Source organism: Galeopterus variegatus, unplaced genomic scaffold (genome assembly GCF_000696425.1).
Source record: "Galeopterus variegatus unplaced genomic scaffold, G_variegatus-3.0.2 Scaffold3733, whole genome shotgun sequence".
NCBI classification, from domain to species: domain Eukaryota; kingdom Metazoa; phylum Chordata; class Mammalia; order Dermoptera; family Cynocephalidae; genus Galeopterus; species Galeopterus variegatus.
The window spans coordinates 9,844-22,159 of NW_007729844.1; the positions used below are offsets into that span (position 1 = coordinate 9,844).

Genomic DNA, 12,316 nt, shown 5'->3' on the forward strand with positions numbered 1-12,316 from the left:
AAAAAAAAGAAAGAAAGGTCAAATATTTTGACAGATACTTTACCAAAGAAGATACACAGATGAAGAATAACCATACAAAAAATTGTCCAACGTTAGGGAAATCAAATCAAGTCTTAGGGATAAGCAAATTTAAACCATAATTATGCCCAAGGTCCTGAGGCAGAAGCTGAGGGCTGTTCCTGCTGCCAGCAATCAGGCAAGCAGGATAGCATGCCCGGGGGCCTGAGGCAGAAGCCAAGGGCCACTTCTCCATCCCCCTGCCCACAACTGCAACAAGGCACACCAGAAACACCACTTCCATGTGGGTGGCCTGCCAGACACTCAACTTCATTGACAGACACAAAGTGAGTCAACAGTAGAGAACATAAAAAGAAGAGGATGTCTATTTTTATATCAAAGTACTCTCTAATTTCCCTGTGACTTTTCTTTTTACACAGTATTTACTTAGGAGAGTGTTTAATTTTTCCACATATTTGTGGATTTTCTAAATTTCTTTCTGTTATCGTGGTTAGAGAACATATTTTCTATGATCATAGTCTTTTCAAATGTTCTAAGACTTGTATTATGGCCAAAAATAAAACAAAGAAACAAACAAAAAAACCCATAATTAGATATCACTACACATCTATTAGAATGACTAACACACACACACACACACACAAAACTTGACACTAGCAAGTGCTGACAAGAATGTAGGTCAATTGGAACATTCATATATTGCTAATAGGAATGCAAAATTGTAGTTACTAGACATTTAGGCAGCTCTTTATAAAGTTAAACACACACTTGTTATATGACCCTGTAATCCCAATCCTGTATTTTTATCATACAGAAATGAAAACAAAAAGTTTTCTTATAGGTTCACACAAAAACCTGCATATGAATGTTTATGGCAATATTATTTATGATCTCTACCTGTTAGAAATAACACAAATTTCTTTAATGAGTGAGTGGGTAAACAAATTGTGGTATATCCACACAGTGGATTACTGCATAGTGATAGAAAGAAATTAATACTGTATCATTCTGTTCATATGAAAAAATCATAGCAATAAAGACAAAATCATAGCAATGAAGATCAGATGAGTGCTTACCAGAGGCTGCAGGTGGGGAGAGACCGTGACCACAAAGGTGCAGAACAGAGAGTTTTTTGGTAGAGTGAACTGTTCTGTGTTTTGATTGTGAAGGTTACATGAATCAATACATGTTTTAAAACTAATAAAACTGTACACCAAAAAAGTGAATTTTGATGTAAATTTTAAAAATCATCACAGTTCAACACATTTTAGAAGCAGTAAAATTATTAACTTAGTGCCATATTTATTCTTACTTAAAAATGGAAGAACTGAAAAACTACCAACACACTCTAAAAAGAAATCCCTGGCCGGCCAGTTAGCTCAGTTGATTAGAACGTGGTGCTGATAACACGAACGTCCAGCGTTTGATGCCTGTCCTGGCCAGCTGCCAACAATCAAACAAAACTCCAATGTTGTAAAGGCTGGCACCAGATTCTAATAATTCCCCTTAAATTACAAGTTTCTTTTTTCATTGTTTCTTTTCTGTGTCATATGACAAAGGCATAACACAACATGTAATCTTTGATAAATAGCACTGAACTGGGAAATGTTTACATTTCAGATACTTTAATTGACTTCAGGTCTACTGAGGATTCCTTTGATATCCATTAACTTTTATGAACCTACAACAGAAAGGAGCCACTATTATGATCTTGTTAGAAAGTTAGGCTTAGTGAAGAAGTCATTTTAAAAATAATTTTTCATTGGCAAAGACATCACTGCATTCATTCATTCACATATAAACTGTACAGTCGGTAGGTAAAAGGCCAATAAATTCGCTATGTGTATCAAATAGAGCAATGTGAGATAAATGATTACTCACTCCCTTTTCAGTTACCTAATTGCATATTAATTTTGCTTAGTCATTTATTTAAACTTCAGTTTACACATTTTAAAAATGGCAATAATAGTTTTTGCTTTTTTTTTTTTTTAAGATTGTGGAGTTTGAATGAAAAATTCAACCTGAAAGAACTTTGAAGAGCAGAGTCTGCATGTGAATGAGTTTTAACTTATAATTAAATTTCTCCCTATTTTTCTCTAAAGAGGCTTTCTCAAGCTTTGGAAAAAATGCTATCAAGCATCCTGGGGGAGGGTAAATTACTGCTCAGTAAATAATGATGGATGTGGTAGGGCTTCTCTCATCTACTGTCATACTGAGGAGAGAAATCTTCAGTGCAGACAGTAAGCCATTAAAGCAAACATTAAAAACAGAGGGAAAAAAAAGAATGCAAATGTACACACGCACAGCTATACTACATGAAGTGGAATGTAACAGAGTAGATTTCTGGTTCAGTCTTCATGCAGAAAAATAACTGATTTTTTTTTTTTTTAATGATATATGACTTGAGAGTGGGCCAGAAGCTGCTTGCCAGTACCTGGGTCCCACCTATCAAATAAAGAACACTTGTGGAGTGCTGGTGTTAGAGGTGCCCACACCACCACAGTCCTTTTTATGCCTCCCTTTCCCTATCTGGATACTCTATCACCTATAGAGATTCCACCATATTCTGAGAAACAAGAGCTGAATTAGAACTCTTTTTGGTCTCTCTTCATATGGGTCCAGAATTTCTTTTTAATGATGCACTTTAGTCAACTGGAGATTTGTTTTTAGTTCAGTCAAATAATTTTTTAGATGTGTTAAAGTATTAATAGTCAGTCTCGACTTCCAGGAAGGAAATGGCTACATTGGAACCTTGTTAGGATATTTTTTATTGAGTGCATACCTTGGGGCAGTCTTACAATGAAGTAGTTTAGCTAAAGTACGTTGCACTCTGTCTAGCCCATGCTTCTTTAAATGGGTCCCCTTATGTGGAATAGTGTTGTACTGAGGTTCTGAGAGAACGGCAAGGTTACAGACTTTTTGGCAGCCATTTTTTGGATTACAAGTAGTCATTCCTTTTATTTTATCAGGATTGCAACAAAGACCTATACTTTACACAGATGTATTTAGAGATGCCTTTAGCCAATAACTGAAATGCCCCAGGCCATTCTGGTTTTTAAAAAAAGCTTATCAGGTAAGAAAAACATCTATCATTATAAATTTAATAAGTTGATTATACTTGCATGTCAAACGCAGTAAATTATATTATCCATAATATACACAATTAATGAGAATAAAATGTTCTTTACAATTTTTAATTTTTATTATTTTTATAAAACTCAATTTTTCTGGTATTCAAATAAACATTTCAACTTAAGACTGATTCTAATAATTATTTGGTCATGGTGATGTCAAAATTTATAAGTTTATATTCTCTATAATTATTCAGTCCAGCCTATTGTAAACACAATGAAGTAAAACAAAGATTTAAAGTAAAAGTAAAAGCTGTATAATTATTGTTTATTNCGCAGTAAATTATATTATCCATAATATACACAATTAATGAGAATAAAATGTTCTTTACAATTTTTAATTTTTATTATTTTTATAAAACTCAATTTTTCTGGTATTCAAATAAACATTTCAACTTAAGACTGATTCTAATAATTATTTGGTCATGGTGATGTCAAAATTTATAAGTTTATATTCTCTATAATTATTCAGTCCAGCCTATTGTAAACACAATGAAGTAAAACAAAGATTTAAAGTAAAAGTAAAAGCTGTATAATTATTGTTTATTTCCTCCAAAAGAAATAGGTTCAAAGAGCAAAATTTTTGGTAAACTGTACACATTGAGAGAGAGAATGTGTGTAGTGTATGTATTTGTAGTAATTTATCAATTTTAAGGAAGATAGAACTAAACCATGAGATGTAACTTTTTCAAGAAAAAGAAAATATTGAAGAATTGTAAACAAAGTTTGTTAACAAAAGGCAATAACTTGGTAGCATCAAGTGTTATATTTTTAAGCATTCCCCAAGCATGCTAATAACAAAGGAGAATCCATTTTCATTTATAGGACATTTACATTGTATTGAAGTACTTTAAGGTAAACATTCTGAATGGTAGACTTTAATCTTATATCAGCTAATAAAAATTACATTTTGAACTGTACAAAATCCACATGATTGTTGAATGATGTTTACTCTTATAGGTAATTCATTTAGTTGACTGATGGACATAAAGATATAGCAATAATGTAATGCTTAGCAAGCAGTGATACAGTAATGCAAAGCAAGTAGTGATATGGTAACAAACTCAGAATATCAATACTGAATCAACATCAGTTAGCCCAGCCTGTATACACTATAAATGAAAACGACAGCACTGTTCTACAATAACCTAAGCTTTATGAATAAACTATAAATCTTCTGAAAATATAAGCTATAAAAGATTCAGTGTTAAGTATTGTGTCCTTGGGTATTCATAAATTCTTTTATGGGTATTGCCTATAAATGTCTCCATATTTTTAAAGAATATATTTCAAGTGTTCTACTATGCAGAGGTATTTGCATTTGTCCATAGTAAGTAACAGGGAAAAAAAAGTTTCAAATAAACCCATTTTTTTTCCATTTTGGACAAGTGTATTGCATTATTAATACAGACTACCAACCTGCCCTATCCCCGAAACCCTTCAAACTCTATGAATATTATACAGTCTTTCTCTTTCTGTTTATGAAAAAATCAAACCTGAAAACTTATATTAAGTGGAGTTTTGCTACCAAAGTGACAAACACCAAAGTCCGTGGACAAATAGCAGAGGCATCACTTCAGAGCCTGTTGGAAATGCACAATCTTGGGCCACATGCTAGACCTACTGAATGAGAATCCGTGTTTTTAATAAGATGCCCAGGTGATTCGTTATACATCAAAGTTTGAGAAACACTGATTTATTGCACTTTATTGATGTATCTAATTTTCTATAAATTAACCATATCTAAACAAGTACTATATAAGTATTCCATATGTATCCTTTAGCAGTATTCAAGATTTATTTTGTGACAAAATCACAAACACAGCTCACAGAAAGTGCAAATTTTCAAGTTCTTCCTCAGAGTTCAGAATTTAGTACCCCTAGGGTCAGGCCTGGTTTACCCAAACTCTCCTGAACTGATACAAAGTTAATGATAATATCAATTTTGGGTAACAGCTTCAAATCATAGCAAAATACCACAAGAAAGTAACATGTAAACTGTTTCTGACAAACTTTGAAATGTTTCAAACTTTTTCTGATTTGTTAATCACAGAATTAAAAATTTGGCATTAAATGGACCTTGTTCCATTCATGAGACATGATAACATCATTTTTTTTTTCTCCCAGGAAACAGCATTATTTCAGCCAACAAATCACAAAATGATTTACTGGTTTGTTAATCACAGAATTAAAAATTTGGCATTAAATGGACCTTGTTCCATTCATGAGACATGATAACATCATTTTTTTTTTTTCTCCCAGGAAACAGCATTATTTCAGCCAACAAATCACAAAATGATTTACTGGAGACCTTGAAGTTGATACTGCCCTCACTGGAATCAACTACTTGTACTAGAAAATAAGACCAATACATTCTGCAGAGTGTTAATTATTACTCTCTAACGATCTCAAAAACAAATGCACCCAGGAGTCACTACAACTTCTAAAATGAAAAACAAAGCTGTTCACATGTTCAATATGCACTATTTTATTTTAAACAACAGCACAACAAACACAATGACATAATAGGACCATTACTTTAATACTGATAACATTCCTTGACAAGTTGACTTATAATTTACACACATTGTTTTCATCTGGAGCTATTTTAAATATTATCTTAAGATATATTGTAAAACACAAATTCTAAATATATACCAGTTGCAAACATAATGTGTTTAGTTACTGTTCTCCTTGTTAACAAATGAAGTAATTTAAAGTTCCTCAAAATCATGTCCACTTGTGTTCATTGTTTCAGGATGCATGACTCGTCCCATAAATAGGATTGTACCTGCATTGGTTTGGAAGCAAAAAAAAAAAAAAAGAATAGGATATTTATTTTCCTTCTTGCTTATAATTAGCAATGTTCTAATAATAAAAATAAAATTATCTGCATGTAAAACACTGAACATTAGAAATTATCTGATAAACACTGTGAAAAAAAGTTCTCAATTAAATAAAAAGTTTCTTTGTATCCTATTAAATAACATTCTGTTCTTATAACAGACTCACCAGTTCTCCTGTTCCTGATAAGAAAGAAAAACGGATGGTCGACAATAACTTGAGGATACAGCACAGCCATCCTACTAATTGCAATCATTCCTACAGTGCAGAGAGAAAGTAATTACATGTCTGTGTATGTGCAGAGACTAATGAGTAATTTCTCAAAACCATCTATATCTATCCATTTACTGCAAAGGCAACAGTTGACAGACAAGATTTTAAAGACTCAGAGAAAAATGATAAAGGTGTTACTATATTTACTTGACCTTTTTAAAAAACAAAACAAATGCATACCACACAATTTCCTCCTCCCACCCCAGCAAAAATAATAGGGCAATTTATTCTGCCTGTCATAAAATTTTTAATCTCAGCCTTAGATAAATACTTGTGATTTACTAAAATGCCTTTGGCTTTAAGAGAAGNTTAATCTCAGCCTTAGATAAATACTTGTGATTTACTAAAATGCCTTTGGCTTTAAGAGAAGGGGGAAAAGAAAGAAAAAAAAAATCCTCAGACCAAAAATGACGGCAGTTTCTTTATATTTTCAAGTCATTATTTCTTTTGTCTGAAATGGGTATTTTTCCACAACAAGTCACCAGTTTCTAGAATGGGAAAAGAAAGAAAAAAAAAATCCTCAGACCAAAAATGACAGCAGTTTCTTTATATTTTGAAGTCATTATTTCTTTTGTCTGAAATGGGTATTTTTCCACAACAAGTCACCAGTTTCTAGAAGTGGTTAGGATGACAGTGATTAAAAGAAAAATATAACCACGAGAGATGCAACGGTGTTTCCTACAGCTAGGATACTGATTCCTCCTGAGATCCTTATTATGGGATGACTGTTGTGTACTTGCTGCAGTGCAGTTAATTGTCAGAAAAAAGTCAAGATTAAATTATTTTAAGCTTTCTTGATGCCTGAGACTACTGTGTTTCTATTTCCTTCTAAAAATACTGCTATGACTGGTGATATCCTTTTAGTGGACAAATGCATGCAAAAGTTAGAAATAATGTACACAAATATAATATACTAACATTTTAGCAGAGGGGCTAAAGTGCTACTAAAATTTGATGATAGTTATTGAACATGAAATTGAAACAAATCCAAACAAATAAAAGCAATGGAAAAATCATTCTCAGTTCTTGGGAAGTCAGAACTATCAAAATGATCAAGGACACTTACCATCGTACTTTAGAAATGTGATTTATGTCCATATTTTAAAATTAATTTAAAATTATTATTTTTATTGGTATTATTTAGTTAAAAATATTTATATTTATTACTTTCTATGATATACTCATTTATGTATGTGCTATTAAAAAATCAAAACTTTTCACTGACAAAATTAAGAACCAACTTCCCCAAGTAATTAGGTAGGAAGAAAAATTTTTAAATGGCAGCAGGGAAATATTTAAATGGGCAGTACAGCAGGAAAATCTATTCTCACAGAGCTGCCACTGTCCTGTCTCTCATTAGAGAGAAAGGAAGAGGAGAGTTACTCTGCAAAGGGCACCGTAGTGAGTACAAGCTTCACATCCTATTTAGATCATTCTGGCTGGTTCAGCATTTGCTTGACTTCTAAGTTAGAGCAGAGTCAGTTTTTTCACTTGGCTCTGAAAAATGACCCCCCATCCCCACCCAAGATTGCTTTAAAAGTACAATTCTGGAAGAGGTGAGAACATTTTAGAAAACAACGTAGTACCTGAGGCAGCAGCAGCTTCTGAGCCCTCTTCATTAACTTCTATGAAGGACTTGTGAATTACTTTAGAAAAGAAAATCTCTTTGTTATCTGCAAAAAGAGAATCGGTAGCATTTCTTTAGTTATCAGAGATAGGGAAACATTATATCCTTTTGTTAAATAGGTTTCAGAGACATAAGAGAATAAGATACTGATAGAAAACATAAGAGATGTTACAAGATTTCATTTATGATATGAGAGAACCGTTGAAGATGTTTCTCATCTGCTTTTATTTCATATTCACTTGTTAATTTTCTACCTTCATTTTATTGGTAATTTTCCCATTGTTTATTTCTTATATTGCCAGAAAAAGTGGAAACTCTGTTTATAATAATGACTTCAAATTAGTTCATAACTCAAGGTGAAAATATCTTACACATTGCTCTCTAATTTGGAATCTAAAAACACAAAATGAAAATAGGTAAAAATCCAGATATAACCAGAATAATTTTTTTCTTCTTTTAACCTAATCTCTAATTACTATGATAAGGTAAAAATCCTTGGTAAAGAAAAATAAAATTCACTTCTAGTTTTCAGAAATGTAAATATATTAAAAAATTACTTTCCATTCCAGTCAATTGGTTTATCTGAGGATTCACAAACAAGCTTTACCCTATGAACAGAGGAAATAACACATTTTTAGTGCTAGAAGAACTATTTTTCTCTTTGTGAATTGCCTTTCTATTTGTGCTTACTTTTAAATTAATGGCTGTTATGGGCTGAATTTTGTCCAACCCCCCCCATTCATAAATTAAAATCCTAACCCCCAGTATTTCAGAATGTTATTGCATTTGGAGATAGGGTCTTAACTTAAAATGAGGTCATTAGGTGTCACATACTTTCAATTACTTAGAAGAGAGGATTTTGAATGTTCCCATGTAAAGCTCTTTTACCTGCCCATAATCCTGTCAACTGGGCCAATTGTTGAGCTAAGGCTGGGTCTGAAGCTCACAGACCCCACAAGCCCATTGTCCAGACTGGGTCACAAACCCTTCACATGCCAGGCTGGGTTCCTAGACCCCTCACATGGCAGGTTGGGTCACCAGACCTCTCACGTGCGAGGTCTATGAGCTAGGTAACCAGCAAACAGGTCCTTGGAAGCTGTAGGTTGGAGAGCATGGCTGCACATGGGCAGATGCTGAAGGCAGATGCCAGTCAAGCTGCAGTGCCGTGCATGCACACTAACTCCACCCCCGCACAATTTGTTTACAAAGAATGCACTGCACCACCCCCAAGCAGACAGGCAGGCAAGGGGGCCTGATTAAATTATTCTATTTTCCCAACATCCCACCTAAAAGAAATGATAATGTTTAAGGTGATGGATATGTTAATTAACTTGATTTGATCATTACACATTGTATATATGTATTGAAATATCATACAGTACCCCATAAATATGTACAATTATTATGTGTCAATTAAAGATAATAATAATAATAATAAACTAAAAGAAAAATGAGGTCATTAGGTTGGGTCCTAATCCAATACGACTAGTCTCCTTATAAAAAGAGGAAATTTGGACATAGATAGGTACAGAGAAAAGACCATGTGTTAATTTTATGTGTTAACTTGGCTATGCCAGTGGGCCCAGATATTTTGTCAAACATTATTCAGAATGTTTCTGTGAAGATGTTTTTGATTGAGATTTACATTTAAATTGGTGGGCTCTTGAGTAAAGCAGATTACCCTTACAGTGTGGCGGGGCCTCATCCAATCAGCTGAAGGCCTTAATAAAACAAAGACCTCCCGAGAACAAAGAGGAATTCTGCCAGCATACTGCCTTTGGACTGGAACAGCAAGTCTTTGCTGGATCTCTACCCTACAGATTTTAGATTTCCAAAGCCTCCACAATATGTGAGCCAGTTCCTTAAAATGAATCTCTCTCTCCCTCTCCTAACCTGCCCCATTTGCATGTGCTAGCGCGCACACACACACACGCACACGCACACATACCCCTCTGTTGGCTCTGTTTCTCTGGAGAACCCTGACTAATACATCATATGAAGACAGAGGGTGAAGATGGCCATCTACATGTGGAGGAGAGAGCCTCAGAAGAAACCAACCCTGCCAACATCTTGATCTCAGACTTCGAGAACTGTGAGAAAATAAATTTCTGTTGTTTAGGCCACTCATTCTGTGGTACCTTGTTATGGCAGCCTTAGCAAACTAAAAAATGGCTTTCAGTCTTGGGTTTCCAAATTTTCCCTAAGATTAAAACAAAAACAAAAGATACCCCAAATACATAAAAAGAAAAATGGGACAAGAAATCACGATAAAGGATTTACTCAAATTTATATTTTCCTTTTGTTTTTCAATTCCAGGATGTTTAATTCAAATTTAAGATAAGTAAGTTTGTTTCTGATGCCCAGCACCATTCAGTAAAAGCGCAATTGATTTCCCACTGGGATAAGTAACGAAGTTCTACTCACAACATACATTTTCTCTTCAAGTTTCCAAAAACACATAATTATGTTACATGCATAGGGAATGGTATTCAACAATATTTTTGATACATCTGTTGAACAGCACCTGATTATTTTGAATAAGCCCCAAGACACCTAACAATGGCATCTCTGAATAGGAATATTACTTCCTCAGGTCATATTTGGTATTGAGATATAAACATTGCATTATTGAATAGTCCATCTCACGCATTATGACATCTTCTTCTAGAATGCATTTGATGACTAAAAAAAGAGAAAAAAGCAATCAGATTTTCACATTTAGCAATTAAGTATAATTAGCTCCCTAAAATCCAGAAGAGTAGTTTTAACAAAAGGAAAAATATAAATTGTGTTAAGTAACCAAATACATTTAGTTGGTAAAACAAGCACATGAATTCCAAGACAGAAAAACATACTAACTATTTAGCAGTTAATGGATGCTGTATTATGTTCAGATTCTGCTTCCCATTTCATCAGTCTGCCAGTTAAGGGAGGGTCATTCATCAAGAGGCAATGTTATGGCCCTGAATGTAAAAGTGACAGAACCCAGTTCCTAAAGGGCAATGAGAGTCCACACTGGCAGCTAAGCCCTCCGCACATATTTTTTTTAAAGGCTTAAAGCAACTATTTTATTCCACTTCTGATTTTTAGATCAGGAATCAAGAAGGGCTTGGTTGAATGGTTTGTCTTTGGTCCACATATAATCAGCTGGGACAGTTGGGACAGACGGATTCACTTCCAAGAAATCTTCTTTCCTTACATGTCTGGTGCCTTGGTGCACTTTGGTTTCGTCACCTCTCAACAAGGAATCTCATCTTCCATGCCTTCTTGGGCTTCCTCACAGCATGGTAGTCCCAAGATAGTTCTACTTACATGGTGGCAGACTTCCAAGAAGCAGCAGGAAGTGTAAGCTGCCAGGCTAGCTAAGGGCTATGAACAGAACTAATATAACATTATGTCAGCCACATTCTATTGATTAAAGAAATCCAAAGGCCTGCTCAGATTCCAGGGGGTGAAGAAATAACATTTCTTGTTGGTAGAGTGGTAAGGACATTTGCCAAAGAGCATACAGGATGAGGCATAGTGTTGCCTCCTCACATAGTTTGAGGAGAGTTGTCCTCAATGACACCAAATGAGATGTTAGCTACATCAATCTGCACTGAGGAAACTGCCTCCATAGCTACTGGGCCTGACCTGCTGGCTGCACTAGGCATCTTGAAGTAAGAAAAATCATCCTTCTATTTCTGGCCTCTGCCCCAAGTGTTGTAACCCTCGCTAGTCACCTATCCTCTCATATCTGCGCATTTACCCACACGAAATAGTGGTGGCAGTGGTGGTGGTCGCAGGGATATTGCAAGGTATTTGTGGCAGAAAGGATTAAGAAAGCAAGAATGTTGAAAGTTCATGTCAGAGAGCTAGTTATTTTTCAAAATAATGAAAAGGACAAACCTTGTAATAAGATTCACGAAGAAAAAGGAGAGATTGCCCAAATAAGCAATATAAAGAAGAAAATGTATAACATATCCAAAGATACATAGAGAATTTCTTAAAATTCACAAAAATACTATGTATTTTACGGATAAATGCTAGTCAATTTTATGAGATGTAATTTACTTAATATGAACTGTACCTATTTATAATACACAATTGGATAAGTTTTAATAGATATGTATAACTGTGAACCCACCTCTACAAATAAGATACAGAACATTCCCATTTCCTGTAAAAGATTCTTATAGCTTCTTTATGCAGATAATTTTGAAAATGAACATATTTTCCATGAACTGTACTATTTTACAGAAATGTATTAATTATAAAATTGAGTCAAGAAAAAAAATGGAATACCTGAATAATAGAAATACCATTAAAGTAATTGAATCAGTAAACAAAACCTTCTTAAAAGGGTGTACATTTTGGTAAGAGATCATTAAAGGCTCCAAGCCTACATGGTTTTCTAGGTGATTTAAACCAAATCTTTAAGGAA

The 12,316-nt window shown here is 34.1% G+C and overlaps 1 protein-coding gene across 3 annotated transcripts in view; it reads right to left on the reverse strand.

The window, feature by feature from the left end:
- Positions 1-5,613: 5,613 nt before the first annotated feature.
- The window catches only part of SERPINI1 (serpin peptidase inhibitor, clade I (neuroserpin), member 1), a 70,897-nt gene continuing 64,194 nt past the window's right edge, over positions 5,614-12,316 (reverse strand). For all 3 annotated transcript variants that reach the window (XM_008585841.1, XM_008585839.1, XM_008585840.1), the window contains exons 7-9: positions 7,853-7,939; positions 6,162-6,251; positions 5,614-5,940 (exon numbers count right to left, since the gene is read on the reverse strand). In XM_008585841.1, coding sequence (XP_008584063.1) covers positions 5,864-5,940; positions 6,162-6,251; positions 7,853-7,939 — 254 coding nt within the window. In that variant the 3' untranslated portion in view covers positions 5,614-5,863. The remainder of the gene's footprint in view (positions 5,941-6,161; positions 6,252-7,852; positions 7,940-12,316) is intronic.